General features: G+C 49.5%; 1 protein-coding gene across 6 annotated transcripts in view; it reads right to left on the reverse strand.

The window, feature by feature from the left end:
• PPFIBP2 (PPFIA binding protein 2) overlaps positions 1-17,572 on the reverse strand; it is a 144,681-nt gene that overhangs the window by 75,657 nt on the left and 51,452 nt on the right. The window contains exon 1 of one of the 6 annotated variants that reach the window (XM_064492608.1): positions 10,412-10,573. The exons of the other annotated variants lie outside the window; for them this stretch is intronic. Coding sequence (XP_064348678.1) covers positions 10,412-10,459 — 48 coding nt within the window. The 5' untranslated portion in view covers positions 10,460-10,573. Of the gene's footprint in view, positions 1-10,411; positions 10,574-17,572 lie in introns of those variants that run through there. 6 annotated transcript variants of the gene reach the window in all.

Here is a 17,572-nt window from a genome sequence, read left to right on the forward strand (position 1 = left end):
TCTGTTACTGGCAACCAAAGGTCCTGACTGATGAATTTGTCTCCAAGGATGATCAATCAATTGACCGAAATTTACTTTAGAAACAACTTACAAGGAAACACTTTTGTTATTTGGATATATGCTGAATTACCAAGGAATCCCACCTACTGTTGCTTGATCTGCTTGAACTGGCCGTTTTTAAGATGGAATTGCCAGTTGTGAGCCAACCGTAGTTAAAACCAGGATTATCATCTAGAGCTAATAAGGATCTACTTTGTGGCGCAGGGTGTGTCTATATGGGAAGTATGGGGATAAAAAAGGCACCCATTCTCCTTTGTGTGGGAGGATGACTTTCTATCTACCACCTGTTGGCCTCCATTCCTATTTCCCATGTAGAGCAAGAAGGTTAAAACGGAATGCTACAGGATGCAACATGCCTGTGGGCATCAACTGGGTACATTGGTGGGGGGGGCAGGTAGAGGACATAAAATAAGTTAAGACAGTAAGAAATAAATTGGAAGCTAACGTAGGGCTAAAAGATACAAGGGTGAATGGGAAATGAATAAATGAAGGGCAGTAAGAGCATAAAAACACACAATAAATGTATAAGAGGTTATGTTGAAAGAACGATGTCTTACACGGCTCTACAAAGGCCAAGTCTGGGAGCCGGGAGGCTGAGAGCAGCTTCCCTGTTCCCACCATTTGCCCAGCTGGACTTCAAGGCAGGGGATCCAGGGGTCTTCTGGAGAGGCTTCCATACTCACGTACAGAACACAGCCCCGCCCTCCGCAAGGCAGGACCTTCTCTGCAAAATAACAGCTGGGAACGATTAGGAGGAGGGGCTGCACTAACCATGCACAGTCTCAGGTAGGTTACCTCATCTCAACCTCCCCATCCTTTAAATATGAGACAATCAGACCTCACAGAGCGACACAGAGGGTGAGCTAGGTCATTAAACACAGAAACATGTGGGACTAAAAGTGCAGAATATTTTTTTAGAGCAGGATGCTCTACTATTTCCTCTGTGTACATAAACAGTTTTGGAATGATCGTGGAAATACGGAAGTCATTTAAATGCCTTTGTTTAAGCTAAAAGACCAAAGTACAGTTAGACACAGCACATCCCTTGTACTGACGGTTTTAATTAACTCATTCTTTTTGTGCAAGAGAATAAAAAGAGGCAACATTTCTGATCAGGACACCTGTGGAGTACCTGTAAAGGTCTGAGCAAATAACCCAAGGGAATAAAAACCAAAATACTCTTGGGATGGAAAGAAAAAATTGCCTACGGGACAACACAGAACCCACTGTTAGCTAAGAGCCTGGAATCATGCTTGTGGTGCAAACAGCTAAGAACCTGTCACTTTTCCATTGTCTCTGAAAAGACATTTCGAGTCGTATCTACACAGCCAGTTTTTTCCTTCTTACAAGCATTCTACTACATACATACTCTAAGTACTGTGTGCTACATACATGTTTATAATGAGCACAATGAGAATTTCAATAGCTAATAATAACCAGTCATAAATACTTGAGTTTTTATTTCTGTTCCAATCTGAGGGTCAGGTCAAATTTAGATCAAACATGTGCTTTCCAGCTGAATCACCCCCGGCAGCCTCCTCAGAGCCATCAGCCTCTGACTCTAGTGGCTGGTCAGATTCCACAATGCTTGCTCACTCTTGGCCTGGCCCCTCCATGGCAGCTTGGCCAAGAGATGGCCATGTTAGGTCTCTGCAGAGTTCTGTATCGTGTGAGTGCTTGATGCCACGGCTGGGGGCCATGCAGAATCCCCAGGGGTCTGCCTCCTTCACAGCCTGGCCGGCCTCTGCCAGGAGAACAAGCCTCCACATATGCCCTGAAACCTTCTCGGGGACGCTGGGTGAGGGCAACTCTGCAGCCTTCCCTGACTGATGTCCCAGGAGACCTCCCATCAGCAACGCACTTCGCTGCTCCCAGAACTGTCAAGTGGGGTGGAGGGGAGGTCGCGTGGCGGTGTCATCTGGTACGCCAGCAGGGAGTGTGGGAAAAGCCTAAGGTAGTGAGCTCTCCATGAGACAGCTCCAGCCATCATGTTGTTATTCAGGGCCAAAAGCTGCTTCTTAGAGCTCCTGGTACGGACTGCTCGAAAAATACATCTGCCCTCCTTTTTATTTTTTATTTTTTTGTCTTTCTGGGGCGGGGGGTGTTATTAGGTTTATTTATTTATTTAATGGAGGTACTGGGGATTGAACCCAGGACCTTGTGCATGCTAAGAATGTGCTCTACCACTAAGCTATACCCTCCCCCCGACCTCCTTTTTCTGATATCAAGGTCTGCAGTCCTCACCAGGTAAAGAATCACATTCATAAGCTATGGATTCCAGTTCCTTCAGGATCCTGGGCCATAGTACACACACTGCCCCAACTGGTCAGATCTCATTAAATTGTATCAGGGCTCCTTGCCTGTAAATACACTAAGATTCTGAACACAATACACTGGATAAGCCTTGGCCCTAGATAAGTCTTTAGTCGCTAAAATCATAGATGTCATGTGCTTTTAGTGGGATAACAAAAGAAAATATGTAGTGTTTCCATGCTGCCTAGTCAAGGGGATCTTATCAAATCCAGAAAGCCAATCTCACATGGATGGACCAAGAAATTATCATACTGAGTGAAGTACGTCAGAGAAAGACAAATATCACATGATATCACTTATACCTGGAATCTTTAAAAAAACAAAAAAAAGAGACAAATGAAGTTATTTACAAAATAGAGACTCACAAACATAGAAAATAAACGTATGGTTACCAAGAGGGGAAAGGGAGGGTTGGGTAGGGATAAATTAAGAGTTTGAGATATGCAGATACACACTACTATATACAAAAGAGATTAAAAAAAACTAAGACCTACTGAATATCATAGGGAACTATATTCAACATCTTGTAATAATCTATAATAAAAAAGAATATGAAAAGGAGTATATACGTGTATATACACACACATATATATAACTGAATCACTACACTGTACACCAGAAACTAGCACAACATTGTAAATCAACTATACTTCACTTAAAAAAAAAAAAAGGGAAGAAAATCAATCTCAAGAGAGCCATGGCTGCTGGGAACAGGGGAGATGTTAAAGTCACTAAGGCTGTACTTCAAGCTTAGGACCGCCACATGCACACCATACTTTTTCGAAACTTGGAAAATGCAGACCTTAAAAATAAGGGGACAAAAAAGAAACAAAAGATGGGGAAAATAAGTGGATCACAGAGGGTACAATTTCTGTTACATGGTTCAGGTTACCCATCACCCAAGGGAACCAAACAGATTTGAGTGTAGGCAGGTGCTTATAAATAGGAAAACCTCCCCCAGATTTTTTGGTTAAGGTGTTAAAGGGCTTTCTGGCAGTTATAAAATCAATTATTCCCAGGACCAGTTCTACTTTTTCTAGGTGAGGACTAGCCAAGCCAACCAACTATCTTTGGCACAGAGGTAGAGAAATTTCTTCAAAATGCAGCGTGAGTGGAGTACAGTCAGGTCCTAGCTACCGGAAGTCCAACGAGACAGATCTTATCCTGACTATGACCTTCTTATGCCCTCCACCTCTTGACTGCAATTACATATAAGGGGAGGCTACGTGTTGCTGGTGGGGTGGTCACTATCAAATGAAGAGCAAAGCAAAGTTCATGAATAGCAAATTAAATAGCTTGGTCAACCAAGGTTCATGGAATCCTGCTTCAGTGACTCGAATACTCCCCAACACCTAGTAGGTACCACTCTCTGCTAGGCAGTTCCTGCCTTAAACAGCTCTGTAATCTCCCCAGGAGATGTGATAGGTGCTGTCACAGAGGTGTATGTAAGCCAGCAGCAGTGGTACAGGGGAGGGATGAATCAATTATACCTTCAAGGGAGAGGAGAGGCTTTAGAGTGGAGTCCCCACTTGAACGATTGAGTCTTGAAAGCTATGAAGAAATTTCCCCAGGAGAAGAGAACAGCATCTTTGTGAAGTCTTCCCAATACATATAGGCTATCTGTGAAGACACGACAATCACGACCCTTCAGACATTCTGATTTCCCAGAACACAGAAAACAAAGAACACCTTGGAGACAGTCTGTCTATAAGCTCTCTAACTAAGGAATTGGTATGATGCCCGTGAACGCTCCTAACCAGTCATTCTGGGAAGCCAGATTTGGAGCAAGAGAAATGCATTTGCTTTACTAAGATCCTATTTCAAAATTATAGTCTTGCATAATAAACAGTCTCTGCCAAATTCTCCTAATCAGGTAGCAGGATGCCTAAGGGACCTACAGCCCTGGGCTAGAGGAGAAGTGGTATTTATAAGTGTGCTATCTTGTGATGGGATGATAGTAAAGCCAGGAGGAGAGTAAAACCAAGGGGAGGCTCTTTGTGTGGTGCTCCTTCTTCATCTTGCCAACTCCAAGAGACACACCGACTCATTATTATTAAAAACACCAGTCAGAGACAGAGAGGCAGCCTCAGGTGCTGGGGTTGGGGCCAGAGGGGGCGCTCTTTCAACTTATCTGGAGGCATTAGAAATAAACTGCCCAGTGCCTGTTGGATTGCCTGGATCTTCTATTGGAGGAGCCAACAATCAAATAGGCATGAGAGAAAGATCATAGGTGGAAAATGCGGGATCAGGCGAGGGCCAAAGTGAGGAGCTGGGCCTTTGGTCACAAGAATGCCATTAACCCAACAAGATGCTCAAATGGGAAGGAATCCTGGGGCAAATGGATAATAGCAAAGGTTGCTTGGGAACCAGAGGCATTAACAACATCATAGAAGGAACTTGAAAGCTTCCTTAGGGACAAAGCCAGTGTGAGGTGGGCTTGGGAGTGACCAGGAAGGAGTAGAGATGGTGATTTTTCAGCCCACTCCTGATTTCAAGATTCCTGACAGTGAAAGGAAGGGAAGTCATAAGGTTGCATAAAGAGGCAAGTACATGGTCAGAGATAACTGTGATTTGTTTTTCTCTAAGAATTAAGAGATGTTTTCTGCCAAGAACAAGGGACAAGGAGGCAGGGCAGAGAGTAAAGAAGAAACAACCAGGGAACAAGAGGACGTGGAAGAGGACTGGGTCAGGTGGAGAGGATACTGGGAGAGCCTTGGCCAAGAGAAGGGACTCTTGACACATGAAACCAAAGGGCTGAAAAATGATGGCTGCGAACACTGACATTTTGTGGTGAAGGGGAGGAAAGATGATGTTTTCAAGCTACATGTGGCTAATTTTTTTTTTTTTTTCAGTGAAGTAGGTGGTGACATCAGTTGAGAGGGGAGTATGCTGCTGGGGACAAAGGAAAAAGTGTGAAAGGGTTGATACAGAAGATGGGAGAGGGGAAAAAGGCAGGGATGAGTCAAAGGACCCCCAACTACTGTTGCCAGCTCATGGAACCACCAACTGCCGTGCTGCTCGGTGTATCCGCAAGCTATTCAGCAAATCACCTTGGTACGATGCCACTTTGTTAAACCTTGCTGGAAAAGAGGCCTGAAGGGTCTCTCCTAATAGCTGGCAGACAGGAGCCACAGGTGCTAGAGTCAGAGGCAGCAGAATTCTAGCTCAATTATGCCAGGGAAGATGATGTGGCAGCATTTTGGGAGGATATACCTACAGGGAACAGGGGGTGGCTAGAACCCTAGAGTAACCATACCCACTGTCATCCTCCTTGTGGTCTTGAAAAACCTCTCTGCCCAGAACCAAGGTTGGGCACATGGCTCTGGAGTAACCACAAGCTGTCTGCTGTGGTCAAGGTCACCATCACCATAATACTTAGGAAGCGTTTTCTAAGCACTTTACAAGTACTGAATTATCTATCCATCATTTACAGTCAAGGAAACTGAATCTCAGGGAGGTTAAATCCAATGTCCAAGGTCACACAGAGCTGAGATGTGAACTCAAGTAGCTGGATGCAGGATCCCTGCTCTGAGCCAATAGATCAGCTTTCACAGAAGCCACTGCCTACTTCTCCAGCCTTCACCAGTCTGACTCAAGTGGAGACAAGTCAATGTCTGGATGCCTGTGTGTCTTTTTGTAACAGAAAAGAACAAATCTGACTCCATATTAGACCTGTTTCTTTGGCTTTAACCCTACAACCTGCATTCTAGACTTAGTCTTGCTAGCTCTGTACCTTTTGTAAAAGAATGTTGCCTTGAGCCTGAAACATACAGGAGAGCCTATTCTCAAGACTCTGACCTTTAAGGATATTAACAGTTTTGCACTTAAATAAAGATGACAAGTTGCAGAATAGAAAATAACATTTGTTTTGTTAGAGGTTTTACAGGGGCACCATGACCTGACCCACGTGGACAGCTACAAGAACAAAGAATTCCTACGCCAAGAATTTTTCAACAACCAACCACACTCCCTCCCCTTTTTGGTATAAAAGCCTGAATTCTGACTTGAGGAAGAGGGTTCTCCAAGACATTAGTCTGCCATCTTCTCCGTCTGCCAGCTTTCCAAATAAAGTCGCTATTCCCTGACCCAACACCTCGTTTCCTGACTTATTGGCCTATCATGTGGTGAGCAAAACAAGCTTGGACTCAGTAACATTCTTATCTTTGCAGCTCTTCTGGCCCAAGTGGCCAGGCTACTGTATCAACCATTTGAGCCCCAGATGACACAGAATAAAGTCTCACATTAGCAGTTTGAGTTCAGTCCACATTCTACTGCAGAACCCAAGCCAATTGCTTGAGGGAACCCATGGTGATTCCAGATTTTTTTTTGGCTGGGAGAGGGGTTGGTCTGCAACTTTGGTTTGGAATTTGGTGTAAACACTCAGCATATTTGAAGCCTGCAGCAGTGTGAAGACGCTGACAGTGCTGGGATTCCTGTTCCTGGGAAAATAAACTGCTCGGAGGGCAGTCAGTGGACCCCACAGATCCTGCTTGTAGCTATTTTAAGAGGCTTTCATGACTATGTGGGTTGGCTTCGCTGATCTCAAAGCAGTGCAGGTGTGAGCTGCTTTTGAGTCAGTCAAGAACCAAACAGCTGAGGGGCGGAGGCCCTCTGGGTGCTTATGGCAGGAGGTTACCTCGTCCCAGGGCTCTAACTTTTGGGGAAGGGGCTGGAGGAGCAGCCCTGGTCAGCTTTCTCTCGGCAGCCACAGCCAAGCTGGTCAGAGCCAGCAGGGGGGCCTCTGGCCACCCACGGTAGGCCAGGTCCCAGCTGCCTCTTCACAGTCTTTGGTTTGGGAAAGGGGCCCAGAGCTAAAGAAATGATGGCCTGAGATTCATTCCTAGGAGAGAACCAAACTGGTCCCACCTGTCTCTCCTTCAGTCACCCCCTTCCTGGTAATGGCCAATAGCAGTTAACTTTTACTGAACGTTCCCTACCTGCATGATACTCTAAGCATTTTATATACATCATCTTGCTTGATCCTCATAAAGCCTGTATGTGGTAGGCACTATCATTTTCCTTATTTTAGAGATGAAGAAATCCAGGATTTGAGGTAATCTACGTCATCACATAGCTAGTAAGTGTGGCTAAGCCAAGAGCCCAATCTGGGCTTTATTTCAAACTGCATGTTCTTAATGGAAACAGGACACAGTCCCCCATCCCCCAAAGGCTGTGAAACAAGGTCTCTTTTCTGAGCAAATGCTTCCCCTCCAGCTCTGTGCCTTCTTGACCATCGGCATCCACCTCATTGCCCCAAAACACAAAGATTCAGTCTTGCTCCAATGCCCTCTTGGGCTGGTCCAAGGACAAGGTCTCCTAGCCCCCTACCAGGTCACACCTCATCCTCTTCTGCTGGAACCTCCCTCTCTGCATGGGAAAATAAAAGAGACAGAGTATTTCCACCTTCAAAAACCTGGGCTAAGAAAAACCTGCTCTCCAAGCCACCCCGGCTTAAGGAAGCACATAAGAAGGGGTGGGTGGGCCAGGCAGATGGGAAGTACTGGAGACTGGGGCGGGAGTCCACTACATCACCACAGGGACTGATGGAAAGGGAGGGCCTTGATGGAGTCAGAGGAAGTGCGTGGGAATCAGAAGAGGACATTGGGGTACCAGCTCAGAAAAGGCAAGGAGTATACCTGGGAGCTCATCAGAGTGGATACAAATGATGAAACTAAAAAGGCAAGTTGAGGTTGGGTTAAAAATGTCTTAAAGGCCAAACAGGCAGAAAAGCCTGGGTCTTCTTGTTCAGACTAAGCGCAAGTCCTTGGGCATGGGTTGGGTCAGGTTCACAGGATGAAAAGGGATTTTTCTTTAAAGAGCATTTTAAAAAGAAGAATCTGGCAGTTGTGTTTCAGGTAGACAACAGGAAGGTACTGATTATACTGCCTTTGATACATTCATTACTTCGTACTTTGTCTTTTGGTTTTTATTTTCTTTTTAATGCTCCTTAAACTTCTAAAAGTGGAAGAAAAATATGTTTTATTTGAGTCATCCTCGGGGGATCTGAAGTCTCCTTGCTTCGAGTCTCCCTCAGGAGACTTCAAACTGTCCACAGAGGCCAGAGCTCACAGCCTGGGTCTCAGGGACAGAAAGGGCTTTCTCACACTGCATTATGTGCAGAATTAGTTCCGCCACAGACAGAACTTCTGCACAAGGTGCAGAGGCACCACATCTATCCCAGCGGCTGGGACATGACACCTACGGTCCCAGGCACATCGTGGCTGGAAGCTCTCCTGGGTAAAAATCTTCATTTGGATACAGGCAAATAAAGAGTAAGCGGTGGGAAGTGCACTTCTCACCTGTTTCCTCCAGGAAGAGGTCCTTTTTCAATCCTTAAGACAATGGATGTAAACCTTTGTCAAAATGTCTGGTCACCTCACCGTGCTCTCAGGTGGCTGCAATGCCCTCATCCCGGAAACTGAGCAGGGGCTGAGCACACTCAGGATTTCTGCTGGGTTCTAAACTCATAATTTTCTAAATAGTTGGCTGGAGAGATAAGGAAAGAGAACTGGACTGGGAGACAGAAAACAGGGTTCAACATGAATAACCGTGAGGTCCTGAGCCTTCTCTTGGGCTTTTTTAAATGAGGGGTTTGTACGTGTTGATCCCAACAAGCCCTCAGGCTCTCTAATTTGGTTCATTTGCCTCACTTTTCACAACACAGCTCACCAGACGCCACATCACAGCTAGAGTAATTTTCTCAAAATATGAATTGGATCCCCCCCAACCATGTATCTCATGCCACTCCCCTGCTACGAGTCTCCCATCACACAAACCACATCACCCACAACCCTTACCGCAGCCTTCGCTGTCCTGTGTGATCTGGTGTCTGCCCGTGTCTCCCCTCCATTACTGAGCTCAGACACATGGTTTTCTCCCCATTTTTCACCTAACTCACTCCTACTTTTTCAGGTTTCAGTGAAGTGTTACTTCCTCAAAGAAGGCCTCCTGACCATTCCTTCTCAATCAGTAATAGCCCTGAATGATACAACTGACAGCTCCTCTTCCTGGCTGCACTTAGCAACTTGTAAATTTCAGGTTTTATTTACTGGGACTGTTGACCCTCCACCCTCCAAGCATTAGACGGAAAATCCACAAAAGCGGAGACTGGTTCTCCTTTGCTCACCCTTGGACACCCAGCACCTGGAACTTGATAAATATTTGCTCAACGAGCTGCAGAGGTCACACGCAAAAGCCAGCAGGCTCAATGTTTGGGCACTGGGGTCAGGGACCTTCCGAGCCGGCCACTTCCTGTCCCTCCTGTTCTTCTACAGTTACAATGTCAGATCTCTTATCTGTCAGCTGCTTTTGCCCTTCCTGCTTCTAAAAACATTCAGCCTCAGCATGAAAATACATGGAGACCCAGCTTCACCAGGTCAAAGCTAGTGACAATCGAGGAAAGAGCCTGAGTTCTTTGAGTGCAGATGCTACCGCAGCCCCCAAAATCATTCACTCTTGCTCACTCCACACACTCATGCTCATCCCCTAAAGAGTGGGCAGGAACAACTTGCAGCCTAAACCCACGGCCTCTGAGAAGCAGGCAGAAGAGGATTCCCGAGAGCCTTCCCCGGAAACGCGGCAGCTCCTTTGGCTGATAGCAGACTAATCTCCACAGCGGACAACTTCCGAGCAGAGGAGAAGCTGAACAACTTCTGAACCCAGGGCATCTGAAAGGCAGCAGCTTCCTTTCTGCAACCTCAAAACCAAAAACCGGTGGACACCTTTTTCTGGTCACGGTGTTTGGAGCCTCCAACTATTCAAATGCCCAAAGTTAAAACCATGAACTTTTTCCCCACTTCATTCTGAGCCTTTCTGCACAGAGGCTCATTCATCAGAATGTCAGAGGAGCAACAAAGACAGCTGACTGTCTTCTCCCCTCATGTCTATAATTAGATTCTCATGGAGAACTTGGCCACAACAGAGCTTTGCCGGACAAACACCTCCCCCAACAAAACACACGCGCGCCCGCACACACTCCCAAGTGTCTCTCCCCTCACTCATCTCCACGGAGACCCACACAAAGCAGCCAGTCACTTACCCTCTTCAGCCACGCGAAATGCTTGTAAACATCAATGTCTCCATCCATGCTGGGCACCCATGTCAGCAGTTAAGATTCCTTGGTTGAAAAAAAGCCCTTTTTCTGGCCAGAGACCAAATTCTCTCCTCTTCCTTGCCCCCGCCCCCTCCCTCTCAGAAACGTCAAGCTGTGTTCAAATTTCCCCACTTCCCTGGCCCGTGTCCTCCAGCCTTTCCCTAAACAGTTTCAGAGACAAGGCGGCTCAGACCAGACCGTGCGGCTCCTGTATCCACCCCCACCGCCCCCGGACACACACAGGCACCAACTCAGGGACGCAGAGCCTGCGGAGCCAGGGGACCTAGCAAAAGGGGGTGGGGGAGGGAGACAGACTTGGACAGGAGTTGTAAACACACACACACACACACACACACACACACACAGGGGAACATTCTTTTCGGTGATAATACCAGAGCCTGCCAGAGGGAAACGGTCCTGAAGAAAATTCCTCGTCTGGCTTTTCCCTTCTGGAGTGGCTGGAACTCATTACAGAGAGACCCCGGTTTCCTGTCTCTGCTCCACTCTGCATTTACCCACAGGCTCCCAGCTGCTCTCGGTTTATTTGGGACTGGGGAGAAGACTAAAAATAAGTGCTGGTCTTGGAGGAGCTGCTGGTTCCCACACACAGTCTGCCCCCCACCACCCAGCAGCCCACACCTACCCCCTTTTCCGGGCCAGCGTCAGGCTGTGCCCCGAGGGAAGCCTGTTGTTGCCAAAAAAGACCAGATCCCCAACCAGCTTCAGTCTGGGTTTTGGGCCCTCCTGGGCGGTGGCCGTCCTGGGTGCTGGTAGCACTGACCACTGCTGCCGCCTTGGAGACATCTGCAGCCAGCCACCGCCACAGGGCTCCCGGGGGCCATATTCTGCATAGGGACGGATGGGCACAGCTTCTGTCAAGTCTCAGGTCTGCCTCGCTGGCTGGCTGTCCCCACTCCAGACTAGCTGCTTCACAGGCCAGGCGAGGCCACCTTGCATGTGTGTCCGTGAGATTTAGGGAGTGTTCCAGGTAGGAGCCTTGGGAAGGCAGTAACCCGCAGAGACAGGGAGCTGTGTCTGTCTTCCTATTGGCAGGTCACCTGCTGGTTTTGCAGGGTGGCCTCCCCAGCACTCTCCATGTGTTGCCCCCCCCACCTCCTCTGAGAGTTCCCCTAAAAACAGCTTTTCTCCCTTTCTCAACCCTTAATGCGTGGCCCTCGGAGGTGACTGATTATGAAAGCGGTCTTTGATGTGGGTGAGGTGGGAATTGTGGTTACATGCAAAAGCTCTGAGCTCTGCTGCCCTAAATGACTTGCAGACGCACATCTTGTGACTATGTGGGTCTTCCCAGCACCCTCGGGGGCGGGGGGGTGGTCCCGGGGGGCTTCCTGGAACTCCCAGCCTGAGGAAAAAGCTCTGCTGGGTGTCAGCATGCCACTTAGCACGGCATCCACACTGTCCACTGCCCAGGAGCAAAGCCCAAGGACAAAGCAGACACGCACCGTCCCCAGCAGCCGGCCGTCCACAGGGATCACAGAGGCAGCTGGAGGAGTGCTCTGGGCAGCAGCTGGCATGAGAGGGGGAGTAAATTCCTGGAGACACACCCAGATCAGAGGCCAGAAAGGAAAAGCAGCCTCTGCTGCCCATGCCCTGAGCTCTAGAGCTGGCCTATGGCCTCTGGCCCAGTTCCAGACACTGTCTGGGGCCCCACCCGCCAGGGTTCCCTGCCCAGAACTAGGATAGGATGTGTCAGTAAAGATCACCTCTAAGGTTGCAGGGGTGGATAGGCCTCTTCTTTTTTTTTTTCCCTGTCTATAAAAACCTGGGAAAGTCAAACGAAGAATTCATTTGGTTAATACTCGTTTGCCCAGCCTCCAAGGCAACTGAAACTGACTTCCTGCCCTGAGCAAATAATTTCCACATGGTAGGCGGTAAAGGTGCTTCTGGGGCTCCGGGGAAGAAGAAGAAGAGAGAGAGGGGCTGATTTGGGGGCTGGACAGGGGGGAGGAAGGTATACCTTTGGAGGGGAGCTCGGCGCCCTTCAGTGGGCTCTGGTGTGAGAGGTGGTCAGAGGGCACCAGGCAGCAGCTCTGCTGACCCCCACCTGCCCGTGGGGAGCTGGCTCCTTGGCACCCACAGCCCTCCCCACTTCACCACCTGCCCTGTCGTACTGAGCCACACCTGTTTACATGTCTGCCCACTTCAGACTCTCCTCTGATTTCCGTATCTAGCACAATTCCTGGCTCACAGAAAGAACATCAACGTTCTTTGAATCAAAGAATGAGGCTCAAATAGACTGGCAAGAAAAACCAAAAATTCTATTTGGAGAAAACGAGTCTTAGAGGTCTGCTTCCCCTGGGTAAAGATGCTCAACACAGGGAGGAAAGACAGGGCCAACTTCATCTATTAGTTCAACTCATGTGTGTTGAGTGGGGTCCGGGGCAAAGGAAAGGGAGGAGAGGAGGGGGGAAAGGGAGGGGAGGAGGGAGGGAGGGAGGGAGGAACCCAGACAAGTTGCAGCTAAATTCCTGACATGTTTTTATGGTATCCTCAAGTAGCGATTCTGACCTCAGCCTTTTCGAAACCCCTAAGTAAATTTTATGTCTGTTGTCATTCATCTCAAAAATCTACCAAATAGCACTCCAGAGGACTAGGAGCAGGGCATGTGAGATGTGACAGATACAGGGACAACGGGCACCTTTTCACTCACTCAGCCCCAGGCGGCAGCTGGCCCGGGCTGGTGAGGTGAACCCCCAGCTGCACCCCTCGCTCAGAAGGCCATCCGGGCCAGGGGCTCCTCACGGTGGGCCAAGAGGGGCTTCGGGGATCAGACGGCTCTTGAATATGTTCATAAAATGTATACAAAGCACTACTGGTAGGTATACATCTCTTTTTCTCCAAAAGAGTTTTTATCTGATTATCAATATGATGCATGACTCACAAAAGATTAGAAAGCGGGGGTTTTATCTGGCCTAAGCAATTACTCCGAAAGGTTTAGGCTGCCCTTAGTAAAGTGGGTGGGGGTGGTCCTGCTTCTACTGTACTACTGCCCCCATGACGTCAAGTCTCAGGGACTCCCTGGATTCGACGCTAAAGAGAGAAGTTTTCAGGAACCGCACAGGGTACACCAATTGGGATGATCACAGTGACCCTACAGCCCTCAGAGCCTTCCCAAAAGCAACTCACATCGACCGGATTCAACTCATCACTGTCTGCAACATGCGGCAGCCACCTGAGGGGAAAGGGCAGGTAACTGAGCACTTGCAGAATAAAAGCACAGCTAAGAGGCCAGAGTGGTCACGTCTGGGCAGGGGAACTCGTGCAGCCCACCTTCCTCCCCATTCCAGGGCCCAGGAGGGAACCCTGTCAACTTGGCTGGAATCCCAAATGTGTGGGCATTACTGGGGATGGAGTTCCTGCAATTTTGCTCCTCCTGCTGGCAGGGCTGCCAGAAGTCAGCAGCATCGAATCAGGCAGAATGGTGAGCTGAGAGAGGTCTGGCAGGTCATGGATCATTCACGGAACTCTCGCCTGCATCCTGAGCTCCAGCTCAGTCTGGAGCACTGGCCTCTGGGCAGTGGTGGCAGGTGCCAGGACACCTCGAGTAAGTCAGAGACAGGCTTGGGTCCTTCAACAGGTATGCTACATGTGTAGTGGGCCTGCTGCTGAGGAGAGAGGGGAGGGAGGGAGAGGAGAGGGGGAGGAGGAGAGCAGAGGGGGAGAGCCAGCCTGAGGACACTGCTCCTCTGGACTGACAAGTCCAAGTCCTGCTTACAAAAAAGCATCCTGGCCACCACAGCCCAGGTCCCTATGGCACACAAGCACAAAGACCCCCTTCCACAACAGGTTAACAAAAGGGGCGGCACCCTTTGCCTGTAAAGGGCCAGATGGCAAATGTTGTAGGCACTGCAGGCCATATGGTCCTGTTAAGTCAACCCTGCCACTTGTGGTACAAAAGCAGCCCCAGCAGACGTGTAAACCAGCGAGGGTGGCTGGGTTCCAGCAACACTGAGTGAAGACGGAAATTCAAATTTTCTATCATTGTCACATCACAAAATAGTCTTCTTGTGATTTCTCAAAGCCCATAGGGTGTAAGAAATAGGCAGCAGGCAAAATGCAGTCCACAGACTGCTGACCTCTGGGTGAGGATGCCACTTCCCTGCCTATCATGACACCCCAGGGCTGGAGGGCGTCCTTGTAAAAATGCACATGCTGACCCTGCAGGTTGGGAATGGGCCAAGACTGTGCAGTCACTAATAAGCTCCCAAGCAGTGCTCACCCTGCTGGGCTCAGGACCATACCTGAGGAGTAAGAGGTTAGGAAACCACTTTGAGAAGTTCCTTGGAGCACAGGGTACGGAGGTATCTGCCTGGAAGTATGAAACCCCTGCAGCCTGCCTGCCTGCCTGCTGCAGGCAGGAGGCCCGGTGTGTGTTACGTGCTCAGACCTCAAGTCATGCTAACCTAGCAACATCGCCCACCAGGTCCCCTGGGCCTAAAGCAGTAAATTTGGTGGGGAAGGATTTATTTGCTCTTTGACCAGTGTTTGCACATTCTTGGTCTTTTATAAACACTGGTTCTTAGGGACTGAAATAGTCTCAAGTCAGGTCTGAAAGGAGCCAGATTTCTAGAATTTAGGAGGTTTACAGGTTACTCAGAGTGAGGAACGGCGGGGTGGGGGAGGGGACAAAATCCAGGAAAGTGAAAAGGTGCTAAGTTTACAGCGGCTGAATTCTATACCAGGGGATACTGTACCAGGAGAAAACATATTCAAGATTCCCCAAGGTACTCCTCTAGGGCAGGGCCTGGCAGATGCGGGGTCAGGAAACGCCCCCAGCATTGGAGAGAGCCATCCTGATTAATAGCACAGCAGCAGAAGGCACTGGAATGAAGGGTGTTTGGAGAGGTGGTCTCACCTTTGATAATGGAAGGTCAAGTTTATGCTCCCAGGAGTGGCCCTCAGCCCTCTGGTCTCCCCTGACCACCAACAATGTAGGCCTCCCAGGCCTGCCTTTGTTCGCTGGGTTCCAAGGGAAATGGGGAGGAACGCTCTTTGCCAGCCGACTCAGGTGCACTGTTCAGCAGCTTCATTAATGAGAGGTGCTTCTGTCATCTTTCTAAGGTGGGAGGGAGCTATTTTTCTTGTATAAAGCCCATATTTTCTTCCTTGGGGTTCAGACTTTCAGCATTTGTCCCTGACCCCCACCTAGTGGCTTCCTCCAGTACTGCAGGGACAAAGACCTTCACATGAACAGTGCACCAGCCCCACCCAGGGCAGGAGTCCCGTCAGGGAAACAAAGTGCTGACACCTATGACTTTCTGGGCTCTCTCTTAAGTTCACACCTATGGGGGGAGGGCAAGAAACACATGCTGGAAATTGACTCATATAGGCTCTGCTTTTTTCTTCCCCCTTGAAAAGTAATCACCAAAATGTCCCCTTTTCTCTTTTAAGATCCAGAAAGATTTTCCTATCAAACTCCTGCCTGTAAATTTTCAAAATGATCACGTTCGACACGCATATACCGGATTGGTCTCTTGTTCCAGTCCCTAGATGGAGAACAGGATACAGAGACGATCGCAGGGTGTGAGAAACTCAAGCTTGGGGTTTATAATTCATTAAACGGTTTCTTCTCCCCACTTTTTTTGATACCTCCTCTGGCTTTTCAATATGGTGAACAGATTTGCTTCTCTGGCTGGAATGAACGATTGCAGGTTGAACCTGGCGGGAATGCAGGGGCTTTGTTTAAGGAGTTGCAAGCTGAAGGAGCCACCATCTGTGACCAGGTAGCTGTGCACCCTCCTGGGCCCAGCCTATTTTAGCTGAGGGTGCCAGAACTGAGCTTACCTGTGACGGTCTATCTCCTAGATGGGGCCTCACTTCCCCGGACCAGCCAGGACCAACAGAGGCTGCCCATTCAGGGCATCCCGTGTCTCTGCTCCTGAGATGACGGCCTCGGCTGAGCCCTGACACTGACCGGGGCAGCTGCACCAAGAAAGAGGCTCCCTAACCTGTCTCCTAGGAAACCTAGAGGTTTAGACTGAGGAAGGCAAGGGCTGCTGCCTACCAGGGGGCCACTCTGTAGCCCCTACACCAACTGCAGGACTGAAACGTGTGGCCAGATCTCACAGATGGACAGACAGTCAACCCAGCTGTCATTTCCAGCAGTGAAACTGAGTCCCAGAGGATGGAAAAGAGGTTCATCCAGAGCCACCTGCAAAGGGCAGAGCCCTGGCTTTATACCTCATTCCGACCTCCCACACTGCCTCACTCTGGTTCGTTCCCTTCCATCCGCCCAAGCTTGCTGACTGGGACAACTGCAGCCTCACCGAGGGAAGCCTGGGTTCCTCTGGGAGGCCAGGTCTGCTCTGTGAACCCTGCTTCTGGAGAGAGGTGCAGGGTGCAGGGTACAGTCCCTCTGGAGGGTCTCTGCCAAGTTCTCCCCTCACCCTGGAGCCTGGGCTCTGCCCTGACTTGCCCGCACTCTGCTGTTCTGGCGGGATTTACCTGCCTTTTCTCACACTTCATCTTCAGCCCCTGAAGCCTCAGGACTCCACCCAAAATCCCCCTGACCTACATCTGAAGCCATCAGACAGCAGAACAGTCTGGCGCCTTATAGATGAGTGCATGTACAGAGAAGCCCCCAGAGCTGCTCCATCTGGAGACCCCACTGGCTCATATCTCTGGGGCATCGCCCACGGACCTGCGTCACTGGTCCACCCCCCAGCCCTGCAGGGCCCGGTGGAAGCTAGCTGACCAGCCCCTTATGGGCTCCAGTCTCCCTGAGGGCTTCACCCCCCATGTCACAACAGGCCTTAGAGGCAGCTACAGGGACGGGAAAGAGGCAGCCCCCTTCTGGGTCTCAGTTCTGTTCCCCTCACAGCAGATACCACAGCCTTCCAACACGGGCCCCCACTGCGTGCTCCGCAAGCCCTTACCCTGAGCTTGGCCCTGTCTGCCAAACATCACAGAAGGTCACACTGCTCTGCTGTGCCACACGATAGTCCCACTGATGCTTCTGTGAACCCTGCCCACCTTGTACTCCAGGAACCTTTCCTATAGAGGGGCCCCAGCTGGAGCTCCCTGGCACTCCGACCTTCTCAGGATAAGCCCCAAGTTCAGACACAACGCTGAAACTGTGCCCTACAGAGT

The sequence above is a fragment of the Camelus dromedarius genome, chromosome 12, assembly GCF_036321535.1.
Source record: "Camelus dromedarius isolate mCamDro1 chromosome 12, mCamDro1.pat, whole genome shotgun sequence".
Lineage (NCBI taxonomy): Eukaryota > Metazoa > Chordata > Mammalia > Artiodactyla > Camelidae > Camelus > Camelus dromedarius.